General features: G+C 42.4%; 1 protein-coding gene across 16 annotated transcripts in view; it reads right to left on the bottom strand.

The window, feature by feature from the left end:
* UNC80 (unc-80 homolog, NALCN channel complex subunit) overlaps window positions 1-21,990 on the bottom strand; it is a 132,861-nt gene that overhangs the window by 26,884 nt on the left and 83,987 nt on the right. For all 16 annotated transcript variants that reach the window (XR_005820914.1, XM_040561013.1, XM_040560999.1 and 13 more), the window contains 15 exons: window positions 21,483-21,569; window positions 20,499-20,682; window positions 19,725-19,819; window positions 18,727-18,816; window positions 18,248-18,349; window positions 17,089-17,269; window positions 15,265-15,533; window positions 13,476-13,610; window positions 12,612-12,750; window positions 11,081-11,177; window positions 10,249-10,419; window positions 9,943-10,035; window positions 8,161-8,196; window positions 6,088-6,306; window positions 2,353-2,553 (listed from right to left, as the gene is read on the bottom strand). Coding sequence is in view for 15 of the 16 variants with exons in the window: in XM_040561013.1 (XP_040416947.1) it covers window positions 2,353-2,553; window positions 6,088-6,306; window positions 8,161-8,196; window positions 9,943-10,035; window positions 10,249-10,419; window positions 11,081-11,177; window positions 12,612-12,750; window positions 13,476-13,610; window positions 15,265-15,533; window positions 17,089-17,269; window positions 18,248-18,349; window positions 18,727-18,816; window positions 19,725-19,819; window positions 20,499-20,682; window positions 21,483-21,569 (2,099 nt within the window). In the remaining variant the exon portion in view is untranslated. The remainder of the gene's footprint in view (window positions 1-2,352; window positions 2,554-6,087; window positions 6,307-8,160; window positions 8,197-9,942; window positions 10,036-10,248; window positions 10,420-11,080; window positions 11,178-12,611; window positions 12,751-13,475; window positions 13,611-15,264; window positions 15,534-17,088; window positions 17,270-18,247; window positions 18,350-18,726; window positions 18,817-19,724; window positions 19,820-20,498; window positions 20,683-21,482; window positions 21,570-21,990) is intronic.

Genomic DNA, 21,990 nt, shown 5'->3' with positions numbered 1-21,990 from the left:
CAACAGTAGGTGCCGTTAGCCGCTGGCCTCCTGCCCCCCACCAGACGCTCGCAAACACGGCGACCGACACACAGTGACACCCACAGAGGAAACGTTTCAGACAGCGATGACGTCCAAGATGAGCACGAAGTGCGCAACAGAGAAAAGGTTTGACCCACGCAGCTCAGGAAAGCACAGAGCACACTGGGTGTTGGGAGACCAAAAATGTAGCAGAGGTGTCTGCAGTAGTGACACAAAACCCCTCACAACAGGAATGGTGGATGGGCTGTGCTTCACGCCCTGACTCTTCCTTCTGACAGATGGTGGATGAAAGGGAGCCACCAGACAGCTCTCTAGGTGTGCCTGTGTGTGGGAAGCCATCTACTGGGCCATGCTCCCATCTGAGAGCGACTCCCCCATCTCTTGTGGCTTGTGGATGTTCAAAAAACCTTGCCAGCTGTGTGCATCCTCCATAAACTACTGTGCAATCCTGTCTGCTCTGCCAGAGTGACTCCCTGAACTTAAGCTGGCCCAACAGTGTAAACCTCACCTTCCTCACCCCGTGTAGGAGGTTTGATTCATTCCTTACCAGCACTAAAGTCCTTTGTTCCAGGACCCCTTCCTTCTTCCCTGACACTTTGCCTTTTTCACCAAAACAGCTTTTAGGGCCTCTGACAGATGCTGAATGGAGTCCTTCCTAACCATAAGCTGACACATCACAGATAACAACAAAGTGGCTCCTGCCCTTCATCTCAGGGCCTGACTCTTCAGAGGTTGCGTATTTCCCAAGCCAACATTTAACTGTGTGCTGACTGGGACAGGAGGACAAGGCTTGAATAACTGGTTAGCTGAAGAATAAACAATACCCTAATCAAGCTCCTCAGTAGACTTCTTAGACATTCACGGAGGATCAAGGGTTCCCTACATTTATACCTCATTTTTCATCATCCACTGTTGCTAAACCTATTCCAAAATAGTAGTTTGCATTTTACTTGTTCTTATTCCCTGGTTTGGAGCAGGGTGCCCGCAGGGGGCAGCATGTAAGATTCTGAGGAGAATACTCTAGGGGATACTGTGGTATCCACAGTAGTAGTGAGACTACTTCTGTGGTCTGTCACCCAGCAATGTGTGATCTCTGTCCCATCTCTAAGAAGCTTCTTGCTTAAATGATACTTAATGATGCTTAAATGTAGTTGCTGTATCTGGTCCAGTGGCTCTGCTGTCTCTGTCCCTGTGAGTACAGAAGAGTAGTTTCATCCAGGCACAGATGGAGGGAATATGAAGGGAATTTTAATTTATGAGCATTCATTCAGCTTAGACAAAAGGAAAGCTCTTTGGGAACAGGAAGAACCTTAAGCTGCCTTTTGAGGCAACAGGAAGTATGAGCAAGAAAAGAAAGAAATGGCAAGAAGCAGGCAAGACCTGGCAAAGAGTCAAACCATCAGGAAGGGGAAGCACCAACATTTCTGCCTCTAAATTCCCTGCAAGGGCAGGAGTTTCTAAAAGGAGATTGTTAACCAAGGGGAAGTGATAGGTGGGGTGCCAGAAAGAAGAGATCACCTCTGTATTATTTGCTCCATCTCAGTTGTGTACATGATTAGTTTTGTGTCTGAGTCCCAAATTCTGATATTCTCTAACATCAGTTGGCTTAGCTCATATTGCCAACAAGCTGACTGATTCAAGCAGCTGAGGACATTTGTCCATGAAGTGACTGAGACCAATGACTCTTTTCACTCAAATCACTGGAAAATCTGCAGGGTTGACAGATTTCACACTACCCAGACTGGATTTATATCACTGCCTTCAAGGTGGAAATGCTCCATATTGAATATTTCTTGAAGGCCTGAATGCTACTTTGTGATGCAGCAGGCTTTCACTAGCCACGGACTAGATGCCATTACTGCAGTTCTGTTCCCTTTATGCAGGAACATTCAGAAGCTACTGGGTAGCTCCAGATTACTTTTATCTTTACAGAGAACATTACAGTATTTTTGTGAGAAGGTACTCTAGAGATACTGTTACTACAGTTAACTTTCCATTAAAAAGAAATAAAATTAATGTTCTTCACTCACAGCAAAAAAAAACCGGAGGGCAGACAGATGGTACGAATCTGAAGACTTATTTTGGAGAAAGAGAAAAGATTTCTGTACGTTCTCTCTGTAGTTCTTTATAACCATGCATTTCCTCTCCACCAGAAGCCACAACAAACATGTCAACATAAATGCACACTTACAGAGAAAAAAAAACCTTCATTTTCTGATACGTTGTAAAGGTTCACTGCGACACAACAGTTTTAGGTAGATGACATACCCACACTTCAAGGCTTGCAACATCAGAAATGGACCCCAGAGGGTTGCTGTTATACCTGCTTACCTCAGAGTAGGCATCTTGTGAATTTTATTGAACATACGATCCAATCTCTTTAAGATGAGGATAAGGGCAGGTCTCACCGCCTCAGCTGTCCAGTCAGTGATGGGTAGCATCTCCATGATGTAGCGCCGGAGACCTCGGCTTTCCATCGTCTGCGTGTCATAAGGTGCCAATTTCAGCAGGGAATGTGCGATTTCTGCCAACCTAAAACCAGACTTTGTTAAGAGGGAAATCCAATACTCTACAATTTGCATTTCTCCACACATGCTAATGAACTAGCAGATAAATGATCACTAGACCAGTAAAAAGAAAAAGATGCACAAGTCAAATGTGCTGCTATTTAAATCCTGAGGCTCAGTAGCAACAGTTTCTGTTCTATTAAGATTCTTTTGCAAGTATCACTGTTTACATTTATAAACAAAATGAATAGTCTAAAGAATGTCCAAGCCTGTGTCCTTTTATGTTGACATTAAACACACTGAAGGAACATCAGGAATCACTTGTGTTGCTAAAAACAAAGTAACTGAGCTGTTAGTAAGATTACAGCATTGCCAATGCCTGTGAAACACAGACATTGTATGTCAACTGATGAGTGACTGATTTTAGTTTTGTGCTTGTTTTTCAGTGACACTACTTTAAGAGATCTCACTATGCAATTTACAGGTGTTAAACTTTAAAAATAATGTGCTGTCCCTCAGGCTTACACATGTACTGTGTATGACTACTCCCTGCAGCTTTGATCTGTTTCTCTTAACACCTCTACAGATTGTGTTGCTGTCATTCCTTCTAACCCTCCCAGGTGGCCTTGCCAATGGCTTTTTCTGTATTGACTGTGAAATGCCATGGCAACATTTAACTTAGACTTGTAGTTGGACAAATAGCTGCTAAAATACTTGAAGATTTGTGGTAGACAAAGACAAGTAATAAAGCCACATCTACTAATAAAAGGAACAGAAACTTGTATATTCCCTGAACTGCCACTAGACTTTGTAGTGGACAATTATAGGATAATCCTACTCATATTGTGGGGCTTCTTCTGAAATGCCTTCAACTAATGGAGCATATTTCCATTCTCTTTAAAATCTACCTAGCAATATCAAAGGCAATGAGTTCCTCAGATTAACCCAAAGTGCTATAAACATGTTTCTTTATCCAATATCTCTTTATTCTTACTTTTTACAACTACTTTGTCATGCTATGGAGTAGGTCTATTTTCTTAAACACTCTGAAATTTAAATCATCTTGCAATTATGCTTCTTTCTGATAACGCAAGATCAATGGTACATAATGGTATATCAAATTTGCTTATGCATTATGAAGTGTGAGATCCATCTCATCCAACATGAGATGCCTATCTCAATTAGTCTTCTAGCTCTGTTCCTATAGAAATAAGTAACCTGGGAAATTCTAATCTTCCTGAAATACTGTGATAAGGAGCCCATTGGGTTGCATCTCCCTTTGTATTGTGTCCAGAAAGAACTTTATGACTCGATCGGACTAAACATTTCACTTTTAAATGTCTAAATTTGGGTTAGATGAACCTTGTCTGAAGTGAATAGCCATATTATCTTGTTTTCTGAAGTCTCTGAAATGGAATCCGTTAGCCTCTGAAGACCATAGCTGTCACATCACATTCTGGTAAATCTGCTGTCTACTTAGAAAAGATTTTTTCCTGCAGCTAAATCCTGTTAGTCATTTAACTGATACTTATGAAATTAATTCATGTAAGAATCAGGAGGATGTTCCTTTTATTTAGGGCTAACTGCGATAAAGCAGTTCTGGCTCCAACCATAATAAAGGAGTCATTTCTAGCACTTTCCAGGAGACATAAGAGAATCAGAGCACAACTCGTTATCTTCTGTAAATCAAACTCTTGGCGTTATTGCTGTAACCTTTGACCATGAAAGACCTTGTCTCTTGAAAAGAATGCAGTAGTTAGCAGCTAGTACTGTGTTCTGTGACTGTTTCACTGAAATCTTCTATCAAGAAAGTATCTTTTCAAAAACATATACCAATAGCACCTTCTGTACACACAGATTTAGGAGCAATTAAGCTTAATTTCTCTGGAATATGAAAAAATGCAGAAATGAAGTTCCCACATTACTGTTAAACAGCAAATAATTCCAGGTAGTACACTCAGAGTGCTCTGATGTTACATGCAACTGTAAGACCAGGATTGTAATTTAATGTGGAAAAAAAATAGCAAGCCCTATACTTTACTGCACTGAAGTTCATTCATCAGACATGTATTTCTTGCTCCCACTGAAATGCTCAAAAAAACCCCAAACATGTGTAGCCAAGGATGTAATCGGTCTGAGAATTTCACCTTTGTTTTCTAACATAAAGTTCTTATCTCAGACTCTTACTGATAATGTCTCAGACTCTTATTGCAGTTAAACAGCTGTATAATTTCTGATGCTTGTGTTCCTTGGAAAAAATATAAAGGTGGTACTGCAGAAGCATCCAAGTCCATCAGAACTTCAGTTTGTTTGCAGCCAAGCATTACATAAATGACATGCATCTGTGGTAAGAGACATCTCTTGTTTAAAATTACCTTCTAAATTATTAAATATTTACCAGAGGGGGGAAGAGAAACATTCAATTCATGTGCAAACACACAAACCAATCAAAAACCACTTCCCAATGCCCCAGTGAATTTGGGGTATTTGTTAAACAAGATCTAAATTAATCTGAAACACTATTTTGTGTTCTATAGAGACAGCCTGAATCCAAAGATCTCTAATTGTGACAGAATCTGCCAGCTAAGGGGCTTTGCCATCTGTTTTCAGAGCATGCATGTAAAGGTAGAGGAGTTTTGTGAGGGTTTTCCTTGGTCCAGGGGGCAGGAACAGACTTGGTTTGGTGCACTACTATCATCAATCTCCCTTCAGCTTGCTTCACAAGGCTTTCCAGGCAAAAAAAGGCATAAAGCTCAGACAAAAGTTTCCTCTGAAGATGACTGAAAAACTGACAACAGAATCAGGTCCATTCCCTTGTGTTCCACTGCTCTACTGCTTTTTTGTCTTTAACATCTATCTGGGCAAGCTTCTCTGTAGCAACTTATCCCTATTTTCTGGTTACCGTGAACAGCATAGCAGAGAATGAGGTCCAAAGTGCTGATTAAAAGCCTATACACAATTCCTTCTAGGCCTGAACCCCACAAAACAGTTGGATGCTACAATGAGCATGCAACCAGCCAGCTGGGCTCAGTACTGCACCTTAATAAAAAACTTGTGTGCCTGCTGTATCACACACCGAGGTGGTGGTCCTGTAAATGCCTCCAGACCCATTCTCCCCTTTCAGGCATGTACATCGTATGGTGCAGAGTTTTTTCTCCCTTTCTCCTTGTTTGTTGGCAGCTAGTTCTGGTGCACAGTGTCACAAGAGAAGATTCAGCCAGCCGTGCAGCTTCCCCATGCCTTGGGGGGAAGAGGTAGCCTTATCTACTCTACTCTTCACCATAACTTATTCTGATGTGTCAGGTGGGCCTCCACATGTGTTTCATCCACAGGAGATGGGGGTCTGAATGAGACCAGAGGAGAGCCTATGAAACCCTTTTATACACAAGCAGCATCAGGTACAATCTAAGGAACATTAAAATATGCATGGTTCAGACAGCCAAAGTAGTCTACACTACCAAAAAGTCATTCACTCTGTCTGCTATTATGATAAAATAAGAGCTAAAATAAAGGAATCCCCCTGACATGAACAAGTAGAAGCAGAATGCCTGTGGAATACCTCATGTGGGACTTCACATCCAGCAGTTCCAGAGAAGTCACTCTGGGCTCTCCAGCAAGGTTCTGTAAAATCTTCAGCCTTGGACCACAGTGCTTGTAAAACTCGGTGCAGATATTCAGCAGTGACTCCCGGGGTCTCCTGAACTCCTCCCTGGCAATTCGTTCATCCAGTTCCTCTCGGGGAAGACCCTGGCCCTCCTCCAGTAAGTGAAGGTTCTCCCTGGAAGATAGAAAATGAGAAAAAAGTAAGTGCTGTAGGCAGTGGAAGAGCAGGGATAGACTGTAACTATCTACTAAATTATTTCACTCAGAGGGTGGTGAGGCCCTGGCACAGGCTTCCCAGAGAAGCTGTGGATGCCCCGTCCCTGGAGGTGTTCAAGGCCAGGTTGTACGAGGCCCTGAGCAACCTGACCTAGTAGGAGATGTCCCTGCCTGTGGCAGGGGGGTTGGAACCAGATGGGCTTTAAGGTCCCTTCCAACCCAAGTCGTTCTGTGATTCTATGATTATAACAACTTCTCCAGCTTGTTTTGCAACAGATGCTTTCCTCTGCAATTGAAAAGAAAAATAGTTGCATCTGCAATTGAAAAAGGGAAACTATCACCTGCAAAGTCTTGTTGAGAATGAGAAAAATTTCTATACGAACTATCCTTTGTTACCTTACCCTGCAAAAAGGCTGCAGCAACAACAACAGTGGGTGGGACCCAGTAAATCTGGAAACTGCTGCAGAGCAGTTCACAGAATCACAGAATCACAGAATCACAGAATCACAGAATCACAGAATCGTCTAGGTTGGAAGAGACCTCCAAGATCACCTAGTCCAACCTCTGTCCTAACACTAACAAGACCTCCACTAAACCATATCACTAAGCTCTACATCTAAACGTCTTTTAAAGACCTCCAGGGATGGTGACTCAACCACTTCCCTGGGCAGCCCATTCCAATGCTTAACAACGCTTTCGGTAAAGAAGTTCTTCCTAATATCCAACCTAAACCTCCCCTGGCGCAACTTTCGCCCATTCCCTCTCGTCCCGTCACCAGGCACGTGGGAGAACAGACCAACCCCCACCTCGCTACAGCCTCCTTTAAGGTACCTGTAGAGTGCGATAAGGTAGCCCCTGAGCCTCCTCTTCTCCAGGCTAAACAACCCCAGCTCCCTCAGCCGCTCCTCGTAAGACTTGTTCTCCAGACCCCTCACCAGCTTCATTGCCCTTCTCTGGACTCGCTCGAGCACCTCCATGTCCTTCTTGTAGCGAGGGGCCCAAAACTGAACACAGTACTCGAGGTGCGGCCTCACCAGAGCCGAGTACAGGGGGACAATCACTTCCCAAGACCTGCTGGCCACCCTGCTTCTTATACAAGCCAGGATGCTGTTGGCCTTCTTGGCCACCTGGGCACACTTCTGGCTCATATTCAGCCGACTATCAACCAGTACTCCCAGGTCCTTCTCGGCCAGGCAGCTTTCCAACCACTCATCTCCCAGCCTGTAGCGCTGCTTGGGGTTGTTGCACCCCAGGTGCAGGACCCGGCACTTGGCCTTGTTGAACTTCATACAGTTGACCTCAGCCCATCGCTCCAGCCTATCCAGATCCTCCTGCAGAGCCTTCCTTCCCTCGAGCAGATCGACACACGCACCTAACTTGGTGTTGTCTGCAAACTTACTGAGGGTGCACTCGATCCCCTCGTCCAGGTCATCGATAAAGATATTGAAGAGGACCGGCCCCAGCACTGAGCCCTGGGGGACTCCACTAGTAACCGGCCTCCAACTGGATTTGGCTCCATTCACCACAACTCTTTGGGCCCGGCCATCCAGCCAGTTTTTAACCCAACGAAGCGTATGCCAGTCCAAGCCACGAGCAGCCAGTTTCTTGAGGAGAATGTTGTGGGAAACGGTGTCAAAAGCCTTACTGAAGTCAAGGTAGATCACATCCACAGCCTTCCACAGCCTTCCCCTCATCCACCAAGCGCGTCACTTGGTCATAGAAGGAGATCAGGCTCGTTAGCGTACGCCAGTCCAAGCCATGAGCAGACAGCTCATCACATGTCAGAGAAGACTGGGTGAAGATTTTACTGTACCTGATAAAGTGTAGTTTGGCTCCCTGTTCTGGGTACCTGAGAAAAGAGAAACAGTGGAGTTTTAAAACAGCAACTTAAGAATGCCGTAACTGTCCCTTGCTGAGAGAGAGTGACAATGTTCTAGCACAGAGGTACACCCTTCACAGACAGGATGGTACCTTTTATCACTGGAACAATGGCTACATGTAGTTAGTGACCACAATGAATAGCCTTAATCTCCCAACTAGCAGCAACAACCAGATTGTCATAGTTACTGCCCGTGTTATGAAAGAAAAAATTCAGGCTTTCAAACAATTTCTCTTACTGATTTTCACCCCAGTGCTTGGCCTCTCTCACGAAGCCACAGCTCACCTCCTAGAAATCAGAGTTTTGTTTTGTTTTCATTTTCTCTTGCTACTTTTTGTTGAGAAAGCATTAACAAACCCTGCACCACATGTCCAAGGCTAGAACAGTGACCATTCCACCATCATGAGGCTCCTGCTGTTGTCAACATATGCCTGTTGCAATAACAGAACAAATAAGGGCAGGAAACCTGGAGCAGTGCAAAAATATTTTGGATCAGAAACTGACTGCTTGATCATCAGAAAGATCTGGAAATGAAAGCCAAGATATTCAAGTTACACAGCATCAGGAATCTCTATGTTGCCTCTCAGCAGAAACATATTAACTGCTTTCTAAAATCAGCAGACAAACTACTATCTATTACATCTTATTTTTTCTTAGATGGGGCATTTTTGCAATGGAAGTAAACAGCATATATCCATTTCAGGCTTGGGCATGAAGGGGTTTCTCTGCTTCTCAGATCCTGGATTGAAGCACAAAGCTGTGCTGAATGCGCTGCTGAGACTCCCAGCCTGGATGAAACAGTCTGTTAAAGAGTAACAGACTAATCCCAGGAGTTACCGACCAAGATGTGTGCATTCCACATTTATAAAGTAATACAATAGCCCTTTGATGATTAATGCAGAAAGGGATTTCTATCTCCCTTCAATACAAAAGAAGACACAGAACAACTTGGAAGGCATGTCTTGCCAGAAAGGTATTACTGATTTACAGTCCATTATAGCCCATGGTACTTTACTGTACCATGCTATGCACAGACTTAGTATCAGCTGTTACTGACAAAAGAATTCAAGAAGGAATATTCTGCCCTGGAAGAACTGCTACTCCAGGAAAATACTCTGCTCTGGAAGAACAGCTAGGTGAAAATTCCTCCTCCAGGTCAGCACAAACACAAAGATTTTAAGCACAGTAAGGCATAATCTTTCAGAAAAGCAAAGGAAAATGATAAAAAGAAAACTAGAGGAGGCGCTAATTTCTGTGAGTCTTAAGTGACATGCAGTTTGAGCTCTTGCTGCTGCTCAGTGTCTCAGAACGAGGCTAGAAGGATCCAACCCTTCTGCTATACACTGATAATAACTATTCTGCTAACCACTGGCCTCTGCCCAGTGGTCTCTTTGATGGTGGACTTGGAAAGAAGCAAAGCAGAAAACTCAGGGGCATAGCTGCTTTGTCAGTATACTTCAGGATTAACATCCTGGTCTTCTATTTATGGTTTCATAACCAAAATTTATACTATTGGGAACTTTGGTTACTGTCAGAGATTCAGTCCTGGCTATGTGCTCTTTTTATCTGACTGTTTTTTGTCCCACAGTACCTAGAGCACTTCCTCAGGCAACTGAGGAAGCACTCTGCACTCTGAGGAGTGAGATATTACCTTACCCCGCCCAAAAAAAAAGCTGTTCAGAAAAACAAGAAAGAAAGAAAAACCCACTGACTTACCTGGTGTTCACACCTGCTGACATGGTGTGGTTAGCTGTTGTGGTCCCTTTATGGCCTTGGTCACATCGACTCATCTGCGGGGCTGTCATAGGCCTGGTAAAGAGAAGGTGAGTAACACACTGAAGACTGAATATAACAAGTGCACTGAAATTCTCCTTGTGGGCTGGTGAAACCTAGCACTCATTTTAACATGTCTAAAACTCAACCATTATCCAAAATAACTTGCATATTGTGAGCTCCCGTGAGCTCCTTTTCCCCACACTGATGACCAAATACATGCTCAGACCTTTGAAAGATGTGAGTTACCTGGTGAGAACTTCGACACTGTACAAGAGGGCCTGCAAAGAGGTGGCAAGTGCAGCCATAGCAGCAATCTCCTCACGAGCTGCTGTCACAGTCTCCGCTTGACAGGTTTGCCGCTTCAGTTTCTGCAAGTAACAGGGAACCAGCGCTTCCAAGACCATCAGCATTTGAAGGCTGGAAAAATAACCAAAACTTGGTCTGTTATATCCTGTCAATCCTCAAACTCACATCAGATGGAGGCTTAAGTTTCTATCTGAAAACCCCTGGATCTCCCACTGGCCTGTGGTTTCATTGCTTCTCACTTGTTAAGCAGCCATGGGCCAAAGAAACTCTTGTATGAGGGACTTCAGGGAAAAAAATTGACTGATGCATGAAACAATAACAGAAACAGCCTGAACTTTCAGATATCTTCTGAATAAGTCATCCACTTGCAGGCATTCATTTTCTCTTTCAGAGACTTCTTTCTTCTCTGGTTCCCTCTTGGAGCATAACCTTTTTGTACTCCTAGTTTACCTTCTTTCTCTCTGTATCTTCATTTTCTTTTCAGCTGCCTGTTTCTGCCCTCCAGTGCCCTATCCACTGCCTCTCTGACAACAGAAACCTTAATAACACAACGTGATCCCCACCTGGAAGTGCAGCCTACATTACTGCTGCTCAGGCTGCCATCCAGCTCAGTGTTGCAGCCCGAGACATGGCCTCACAGGGAATCCTAGTACTTACAATGCATTTCTATATCCTCTGCCTTGATTTGTCTGCCTTGCTTTCTGATGCCATATGCCACTTTTAGGCCTCATTTGAGTCTCTACAAACCAAGAAAACAAAATCAGACCAGCACCTTCTGAATGATTCAGGAGCATAGGCCACCACTGTCACACACAGCTTGATGGCTTCACTGATCGAAAAGGTCAAGTCTTCATTCCCATAGCAGAAGTCTGAGGGAGTAAAACAATATGAAGAAAGTAGTACACAAACATATTGAATATGAAAAAAAGATAGCACACTCCTTTCTTTCCCCCATTTTCAACTACTTGTTTCTCATGTTAACAATCCCCAATAGGCTCTTGATTTTTGACAAAAATGAATCTACAAAACAGAAACATGTGCTGCACTCCCACTTGCACCCTGACATCCAAGAACCCAGCAGGTGAGAAACAATTCTTAGCTGGTCAAATCACTGCGGAGCATAAGGCCTACAGCTGCTACTGGAGTCTTGTTTCAAACATCACCCACCACAAGCAAAATCTTAAGCTCACACATGACAAGGACACGTGAGCTTAAGCACAATTTTTATGCTTCCTCTTTTTTTTCCTAGGTGTTCCTAACAAACTGAAAATGACACTGATGCACCACTGATGGAAGAAGATAGTTACATTTCTAAAAATTAAGCCCCTTCTATACTGGCAGCCAGATGACCTCCAGCACAAAAGTGACTCTGGTTTGCTCGTGATTTGAGAAAAAGGTTTCAAAAGCCTTTCAGTCTCAGACTACAAATTTTACATACCAAAAAACCAATGTATCCAAAGAGTAATATTTGCAATAACGTTACAGTCCCATTTTTAGAAGTGACTTTGGTGTACAGGAGCTCAAGTTAAAGCTAAGGTCCCAAAGTGCGTAAGTCACTTTGAAAAATGGAACTTGGAAGTCAGATTTTTAGATAATTCTGATTTTATATGGAAAATACCAGGCACAAACATACTCATCTATGGTCTCACTGTCAATATACACTTGGAAAGTGCAAATTTGAAAAATAACTCAAAGGTACTTATAAAAATCAGCCAAAATTACTTCCCTGCAAATCACAAAACAGCCAAGTTTTTAAATGCTGCATTGCATGGATAACTACCAAGAGACACAGTGTCCTGGGCACATCACACAGCCGTATATATTCTGCTTTGTGATAAATCAGCTCCCCTCCTAGAACTCAGCATGGTCAAATGTCTGAATGGCATCCATCACTTACTAGTCACAGTCTGCCCACAGGAGAGGATGCTTTCGTTTCCTGCCCACATGGAACAGTGCAGAGGATGACACTGATCTTGTCAGCATGATAACATTTATTAGGCATCTTCATTCTTCACCCACACATGACAAAATTCAAAATGCCAGGGGCTAGTTTCAGACTAGCACGCTCAATGCAGAAAAAGGAGCTTTGGAATAAAATAAATTAATAATTCCCTTCCTGCAGAAAATATCCAGTGGATGGTGGTAATAAAGTCAACCTTAAAGGATTCATGAGGCATAAGAAACAGATATTACTATGTTGTGGGAGAAGAAAAAGACCCTGAACAAATCTTACTGCATGAAATACATGTTTAATCAATAAATAACAAACCAGAATTACTGAGTAAAGGATGACTTGCTGTTACCTAATGACTTGAGAGGCTTTTCTGCTTTCACCAGCTCTAAGATGTCCAAAATGTCTGGCGTATCTCCCTCTAAAGACTGCAGCAGGTCAAACAGGCACTGAGCTGACACTCCTTTGCTGGTTCCATTGTTCGTAGCATCCTGTTTCAATGACACACATTTGTGGTTGATTTTCTGAGGACCTGTGTGCATCCTGGGAACCTCAAGGAGTTGGCAACCCTTCCTCACTCCCCCCACCCCCCCTTTTTTTTTAAAAAAATCTTGATTCAATAGACTGATGCTATAATGGAAGCATAATCTGAAAACGGCACACAGCTTTACTCCCCCCAAAAATCAGATCTGTGAAGAAGGATGTGTGTGCTTGCAGTATAAGTGCAGTTAGGTTTGGCACTCCCACTTTAAATTAAAATTCCATTAATTAATTTTAACTCACTAAAATGTTAAAAAGTGATTGGTGAAGATTTCAAAACATGGCTAATCCAGTTTTATAGTTCACACATACTAAAACTTGGCAGTAAGTTTTCTGTTCTTATTGCTGGATTCTAAGAAAAGATTTGTGTATGAAGAGTTACAATTCATTATTGTCCTTTTATAACCTATTTATACACAGAAACTTAAAGAGAAACTACATTTACTAGCCTGGATACCAGTGGCTCATCAAGTCAGTGCCCCGCTCAATCAACTGATGAACAGAAGTGTGAAGAAATAAGTTCAGGAAATGGTTCTGTGTAGCACCAAGTGCAGCAAGCATGTGTTCAGTCTGAACTGTGCTGATGCTCCAGCTGTTTTCTTTTTGTGATCTCTGAGGGGGGCTGTCTGCATACACAGGCTTCCCCACACCAAGCCTAGGGAATGCTTTTACTCACAGGGAACTCCAGGAGAGGGGCCACACTTGCGAACAGTTGCAGAATGAAAGGCTTGCGATGCAGAACGTAGAACTGGCGGCAAGCAAACTCTATCGCTTGGCGTAACTGTGGGTTGCTTTCATAGTCAGCATAAACCTGAACAGATATAAAATGACATGGAAGTACTACTCCAATGGAAGGGCTTGTCATCTCCTGATCCCAGACTGAATCAACTACAGTCTGACTCCAAGTCAGGAATGCTGCTGATTGCAGTAGCAGAATTATTCCATGCGTCTTTCACAAGATACAATTCTGTACAGTCACCCCAGAATGCTATGTGACATTTTCTTTTTCTTTTTTTGTCCTTCAACAGAAAATATTTAGTTTCAGAGCTGTAACAACTCCAATATTCTGTCCTGCAGAAGTGTTACTGAATCAGCAATTTTCCATTACATGTTTATGTGGCTGATTATTCTTAATCAAGAACCTACATTTGCCCAACCTCATCAACATCGTGTTTGTTTTTTTTCATTTTTTTCCAGACTGCATCTCCAGTTTGTCAAGATAATGTGAACTTCTAGCCCATTCTCCAACACACTGACGTTTCCACCCACTTTAAAGATATTTTAAGTTTTTTAGAGTGGCATTTCCTTCAGAGCTGGCCACTGAACCATGCAGCAAACATGTTGCCAAAGATGAGGGATTTGTTTCTCAGTGTTATATAAACAGTATAACATTGCTAGGAAAAACTTCACTGTGCTTCCTTCTTTTGTCCGTATCAATTGCCTGTCTGCACATCTCTGCTGGTACAAGTCTTTGGGAGCTTTGGGGCGGGGGTGGTTAGCATTTTCTTGCTATTTGCTGGCAACAGGTAATGCTGAAATTTTATGGTGGTGCAAAACTCACAATATAGCACAAGGCTCTTTGAAGGTTTCTAAAAAATTTTTCCAGTGTGAGACCTTTGCAGAGATGTACTCATATTTCAGTGGTTTAGTAGCCTGAAGTGTGTCTTGTAGTATGTCTTTAGTACAATCACAAGCCTTTAGCTTGCTTTTGAGGCCACTCAATGGCCTGTTACACTCACAAGAATTTATTTATTTACTAAATCTCTATTTAGATACACTCTTTGAGCCCTGCAGAAAGTGTTACTGTCTATAGAAGAACTATATTGATGTTTCTTTATTTTCAGTATCTAATTTTTCCCAAATATTAACAGAAAAAGGGTATATACATATATACCTCAAAGTTAAAAGAAACTCCAACTCTAATGCTTGCAATGTTTTCCATCACTCACATGGAAAAGATGCATACAGTTTTTTAAAAACACTTAGTGTAATTTTCTGTTGCTATTTAAATTGCAGATAATATATTTATTGTACTTAAAGAAGTTAATATAATTCAGTTTAAGTCAGCGAGTAGCTTGTCTAGATATTTCAACTATTCCCCAAATTTCAGCCATCCCTGGAGGAAAAAAACACCAAGGGAAACCCAGAGTCTACAAATTTTCAAGAACTTCATATTTCTGTGTGAAAGTAAAGAGTGAGGGAGACAGACATCCATTTACTTAAAGAAGAGAAGAAAACATAGCCATTTACTCAAGCAGATATGCGAATGTAGTCCCAGGAATGCTGATTTGTGCCTTCCCGCCCTGATCTAATGTTTGTCTTCTCAGAGCCCCCAGAGCCTGTAACCTCACCAGGACTCATCAGATGGCTACAGTCAGGCATAAAGTTTATCCATTAACTCCCAGTTCTATAACAAAATGCCTGCTCTGCAGTCTTCCCTTGCATTGTTCATGGAAATGGCTCACCTGCAGCATGCTGGGGAGGACCCACTGGTACCCACTGAGAGAGAAGAGGTGGTTAAAGTGCACGGCTGTGTTAATTACTGTGGCAGCGTACTGCCTCAACAAGGCGCTGTCTTCAGGGTGCAGGATCAGGGCACCGTTGAAGACGTTCAAGAACAGCATGATCTCATCCCCCCAGGGGAACTCGCTAGGCATGCCAAGGAACATCTCCTCCAGCAGCTTAATCCACAAGCTTTTCTGAAGAGTGTCAAGACCAAAGAGCTCTTTTCCAGCTGTGGGGGAGAAGAGGCAACAACAGTCATCTCTGTCTACAACAGCCAGCCTCACAACACTCCCATAGGCTAAAGGCTTCTCCAGAGAACCCTTCCACAAACACTGACCTTAGTTCTGCCTTTTCAAAGTGACCGCACCCATCCTGCACTTCTGCAAGTGTCTACAGGGCTTGAGCCAACCATGATTAAAAACAAAACACATGAAGACTAAGACTGATGAATATCACATGGCAAATCTGCTCCCCTAGTTGGAAATTCTCTTCTTAAAAAGTGAAAGCAAATCTGAGCTTGTACATATAAGCAGGCGTTCATCATCTGTCTCACACAACCTGGATGGATGCATGGATTTATGCCAAATTTTTATCCTTCAGGTGTCCCACACACTACAGGACATTGATGCATAGCTCCAATAATGCTTCTGAAAGCAAGTGTCTTTAGGGCCTGTTACAGAACTGGCCGATGTTTACCACTCTGCAACAGTGGCCTGTTTAATTCTCAAGTCAGCCTGGAAACTCTACTTGACTTTCAGAGCAAAGTTCCTAAAAAGAGAGCTGTTTCTATATCCCTGCTACAGAGTATGCCCAATCTTCATTTAGAGGCTGATGCTTCCACAAAGTGCATTTTGTGCTCTTCTTTTAATGTGCAGTTATGCATAGTGGGGTCTTTGAACTTTCTCTGAACTGTTTCGTATGTCCAGATTTGAAAACATTGACCCGATGGCAGGATGCTCATGTGGAACAAGCTGGCAACTGGAGTTCTTGAGTTCAGAGAAATCAGTGCAAATACTCCCATGACAGTTACAGAAAAATTTAAGCTAGATGAGACAACCAAAGGTCCCTGACTCAGGCAAGATGAACTTTAAAGCTAATTAGGTTGCTTGAGCCCTTGATTGACTGACTTTTACAAATCTCTGTGGATGAAGACTGCACTGCCTCTCTGTTTCTGACTGTAATGTAAAGATATTTTTTTTTTGTCCAACTGTGATTTCCTTGGCTGCAATTTGTGTTTGCTGCCTCTTGTCCTTTTGCTGCGCATTTCTGAGAAGAGCCTGGCTGTTCTCACCACAATGCTGCTTTACTGGAAGTCTTCCATGAGGTGCCCTACCTCATGTCCAAGCCTTCTCTTCTTCAAACTGAAGAAGTCCAGGTCCTCGTATGACCTCTCCTCATATGAGAAGTGCCCTGGCTCACTAACCACCACAGCGGCCCTTCCCTAAACCTACTCTGGTTTGTCAAAAACTCATGTGCTCCTGTGTTCTGGTGAGTCCAGAACTGGACACAGTATTCCAGCTGTAGCCTCATGCATAATTTTAATACATAATTATATTCTCATCTGGGTCCAAAGAAAGTAACTTTGTCTAGAGATGCCTAACATAGCAAAACTTTTTCTGCTGTTATGCTTACAAACCATCAGCTATGTATCATTTTCCCTAGGAAGAGATTTATCAGCCTTCAGTGATGCCACAGGCCTGTGTGTTTCTAAGGCAAATGAAGTTCCTCACATAAACCTTCTGGGCCCTATACAACCACCAGAGAAAGTCATTAAAAGGCCTTACCTTGGGGATCACTGAAGAGTGAGAACTCAGCATCAATGGCACTTCGGGGAAATGAAGGCAAACGGAGCAGGTCTTCCTGAAGCATTGATACATGTGACTGCTTGTGGGCAGTGGGGATTTTCTGGGTCAGCGATATGAGGAACAACACCCGCCCCACCTCTTCTAGTTTGCGGGTGAACACCTGGAAGAGAAAAAGAGACAAGGATCGGTATCAGTCTGGTCAAAAAGCTCTTTACAAAGTATGTACTCTTTTCTAGGTTAGCTTCCACAGCTTTCTCTGATGGTAAAGAGATTGCACTCAAGCCCCAGAGGAACCTGCTGAAACTCAGAAAGCAAGTGCTGTGCCCTTCTTCTAGAATTTGCAATGACCGGTGGGTTTTAGCCCCACTCAGCAAAGATGGATTGTGTTCATAAAGAAGTTTTAACACCACTTTCTATTTCAGTCTTGTAGAGGACCCTGAATGGCTGTCAAATGTTTTGCAACTGTGCTGTGTGGTCTTTTGTAGACCAGTGGAAACTGCCTGTGTAAACCCCAAGGTGATCAGAGGCAAACCAACTCCAAACTGAAAGCCATACAGTTGCAGCTGCTCTTTGCAAAGTCTTAGACAATGGTCAACATCATGTCTGGTTTTTTGCTAGCATAATAAAACTATTAATACCAAACGTTAAAAGTTTAACCACATTCCCCTTCCTTTTTATTTCCTGGTTAGTATTGTCCTTTGCAGATATAGCTAGAGCAACTTTTTTCCCTACTTTTCCCTGTGCTACTGCGACAAGTTTCGCTTTTGTGGAAACCAAAGTATGCAGGTTCCTACAGATGGAGTGAATTCAATATTGTTGTCTTACTGTCTAAGGAAATGACACCCTCAGGGGTCTGAAGCACATTAAAAGCACTGCCCTGACATTTTAGGTAGGGTTTAGTTCCTATGAGAGAGCTCCTGGAAGCTGCAGAACATTAGCAGGATCAGACAGATTATCAGGTCATGAGGCTGGAAGATGGGGAGGACAGTGTCTTTCTGAGACAGATTTTGTGCCAAATGCTCCTTCTCCAGTAGAGCTCTCTATCCGTACGCAACGTAAGTGGAGGTCTTTAAAGGGAAAGGAAGGTTTATTTACATGATTTGTTTCTGGACAGAGGTGTTCGGTGACAGTAAGATACCTGCTTCTGAATGAGCTCTTGACCCTTTTCAGGATGCATCTGTACCAGGTTGAGCTGGGGAGAAACTGACCTCCGGAAAGGATAAATGTCACGGACGTAGGTCTGCCAGGAAAGGAAACAATAAAGCAAATTTTAAACAAATGCAAATTGTAACAACATCACTAGTTAGAACTAAGTAAGAGGCTCTTTAGTCTTTTCAGAAACTTTTGGGCAGGGCCTTCCAGACACTGTGAAACATTATGTGAAGCTTTTCTAAGAAAGCTAGACATTAATAATTTAAGAGCCAAGGGACTCCACTTCTGCCTCTCCCCTGTTCTGACAAACTCCCATCTTTCACCACACAACTAAATACCAGACATGTGGTGCCCGCAGGACTGAATTCTGCTTATGGGATGCCTGTTCTCCTTTAGATAACCCTGATGTTTAAAAAGGGATGAGATGGAAAGGACAAAGTAATCAGTACCTGACCTTTGCCTTACCTTGTTGTAATGAATAAGATTCCATCGCTTATCCATTAAAAAGTAATGAGAAGACTGTGTTTCAGGTATGTTAAAAAACTCCAAACACTCCTGAAGGGGAAGGAAGAGAAACATCCTATTACTTATTAGTTATCTTGTAGAAAGACCTCAATATCCAAAAGATGAATATCCAGCTAATAATGTATAAAGGCATAAACCTGCTAGGATCTCACTCTTTTGGCATTAATTCTTAATTTCTTTTTAATCATGAAGTACATTAATATGTTTGTGACAATCAAGGCATGCTGGTTTCACAGTCCTGAAGACCAATGTTACTTATTTTGATGTCTTCATATTGCATGTATTTGCCTGGCCATATGACCCATATGGGTATTGCAGCTTCCATTTCTATACTACATATTTATCAAGTTTTAGAGGTTGGGGACGTACAGAGACATTACAGTTCAGACCTTTCAAAGCACTGAGGTGCATGTTTCCCATCAAAACTTAATGTTGGACAAACCTGTGTCTTTTATAAGTCTGTTTCTTATGTAATTCACATAAAGTCATCCAGGAATGTTTGGCCAAAAGGCAAATGACCTCACAACTCCTAAATCCCAACATATAATTCATCGTGGCTAATGAGTCATCATTTCTGCTCTTTCTAATCCTGATCATTCTGTTTAGTGTTGATAAAACCAAACATTTCAGTGATTTATGTATTTATCCAAGGCATAATATACAGCAAATACCCAGCAAGCTGCAGTGTATTCAAATGTACTTGCATTTGTGGGGCTTTGGCTGGCTACGAGGTCAGGGCATTTCTATTACCCTTTAATATGGGATTCTGTTTTCTTGCAACCAAGATCTCTTAATATGAAGACAGAATTGCCTGTCACAACAAGGTGTCTCCCCTGACACTGAACCAGGAAGATCATGCAGAATGTATTGCTAGCATACAGGTATGTCAGGTAAATGTACTACTGATCAGTTTGTTCAGTTCAAAAACTCAATCCAACCTTCAGAAGGGCCTCAAACTGTGTGTCCTCATGGACTGGTAACTGAGTTGGGATGTCGCACTCATTCTGTCCATGTACGACAAGGGTCTTTGTGCCTAAAAGAAGAAAAGCAGATGTACTCTTCCTGGGCTTTTACTTACTTCAATTTCAAAAGACTGCCCATATAGGATAAGCGATAGTTAAAATTAATTCCTGGGCAGACAGACATCAGTCCTGCCTGGAATACATTATCCAATGTTAGCACAGTCTCATACTTCTACAGTCAATGAGACATTGATCTGTTCCTAAAACATAGAGCTGGCGACTTTAGCAGCAAGCCAACTCTGGGGAAGGAACAGGCATAAAAGGTCAAATCTGTTTTTCAGCAAGAAATCTCTTGATTACTCATGAAGTCCTAGGCTCACAGCACACCCTTCTTGGGCTTTCTTGAGACTTAAATGATAGGTTGCATCAAATCAAACTGAGTCTGAATGGTACAGTCCTAAAAGGATCATCCTGCCAGTCTTTCACAGACCAACTGGCACAAACCCCTGAGTTGAAATAACTGTTCTCATTCACCTTCTGTTTGCTTCTTTCAGAGCTCTTAAAGCCATTTTCCGAACCTCAAGGAATTAGAGGTGGAATTTACTGACTGAACCCTCAACTCAAGGAAAACTGACTTAGAAAATGCAGCCATTTGTAGCAGGTCTGCTCCAGTCCTGACAGATCTCCCGTTTGGTAGAGGGCGGTTGTGAACTTGGAAGTGTAGTAGATGTAAAGACTCTTTTCTTATACCTGGCATTGAGGCAGTCACCAGCAGTTTCACTTCACACTGTTCCTTCTTCATAGTCTGTTTGAGATCCTTGAAAAAAAGGCCTTCAACATAACCCACCACTTCCCAAAGGAAAGTCAGTGTTGCAGAAATGGCATCCATGCCCCATTCACATGGAGTGCGTACAAAATACATGATCAGTCCCACCTGCAGTTAATAAGAGGAATACCGGGTTATAGGCATTCTAGCTGTGCAGGGCATTGTATAAACACAGAACAAGAACATGATTCTTCTGTCTTTCTTCACTCGGGATAAATTCATTAAACTTAACATCCTGAAAGTTTACACATACTGCAGAACAATCTGCCTCTACTATTCTTCCTTTTTTTCATAGAAGATGAGGAGTGGGGGCAAAAATGGCAATTACAGCCCAGCCTTAAAAGACATTGTAGATGAGGAAAAGGGAAAACATCTGCAGTAAGAGACTTCTTTGCCTTATGCTCTGATGTGCTGCCACATAGACACCTGACAAACACTGGAAGGCTCCTGGAGTAGCATACATCTTGTCCGGTTTTTCATCTCTTAACTGAAAGAACTGCAGCAAATGCATTTTCCACAATCATAAAAGAAGCTCCTAGTTTTATTCCAATGGGACTGTTCAAAAGTAAAGCACTTTCTGAATGAAAATTAAGTAAAATAATTAAAGGTTTCTGGCATTGTGACCCTCCTATTGGTTTACAACTCATCATCTACGATTCAACTCAGAAATTCACGACAGGAAGTCTAGCGGTTTAATAAAAAGTAAAAGGTTCCTCTTCCTCTTCCTATAAGGAATAAAAAGCTGATGTAAGCCTGGTATTTTGCATCTACAGCCAGAAGCAGGTATGAACCATTAATGAAAAGACACAGAGTATTTATTTCTTTGCAGATTGTGACATTAACTTCTTATGACACATGCAGATAGTGGTGAGATTATGAGCTGCACAGTTGACTCACAAGCTACTCACCAAATAGTTAAAGAGGATATGAGATGTCTGTGCAGGAAAATCCCCAATGTTCAACAAAAGCTTCCTTAACATATACATCAGCTCATCCTAAAAGAAGAGCAAATGTTTTCTTTCCATCACAAAACGGAAAACGGATTTCTCCACTTGTCTTCCCCAGCTTTGTTATCTCCCATTTTTCTGCATCCCTTTGTTCAGCTCTGTCTGTTGGTGCGTGAAGTGGTACTCTATGCTTGTGACTGTTCCTACATTTCCCAAAATAAGACCCAGGGCACAGCACTCAGGTCAACATCCTTATTTTTCATTGGAGAGAGGCCAATACCTCCTACTGCCGTTTGTCCTGACTGTAGCATCCTGATTCTGCACTTCCATCCCTGTAATAATGCTAATCCTTGCTTACCACAACAAATGGCTGCCTAGATAATCTTGCTGAGACACTGTGAAATCTAGCACAGCTCAACTCAGTAACTGTGGTTGCTGGGTAGGAGATCGGGGCAGAATCTAACATTCC

The sequence above is a fragment of the Cygnus olor genome, chromosome 6 (assembly GCF_009769625.2).
Source record: "Cygnus olor isolate bCygOlo1 chromosome 6, bCygOlo1.pri.v2, whole genome shotgun sequence".
Classification (NCBI taxonomy): Eukaryota; Metazoa; Chordata; class Aves; order Anseriformes; family Anatidae; genus Cygnus; species Cygnus olor.
This window is presented reverse-complemented; position numbering and strand designations above follow the sequence as displayed.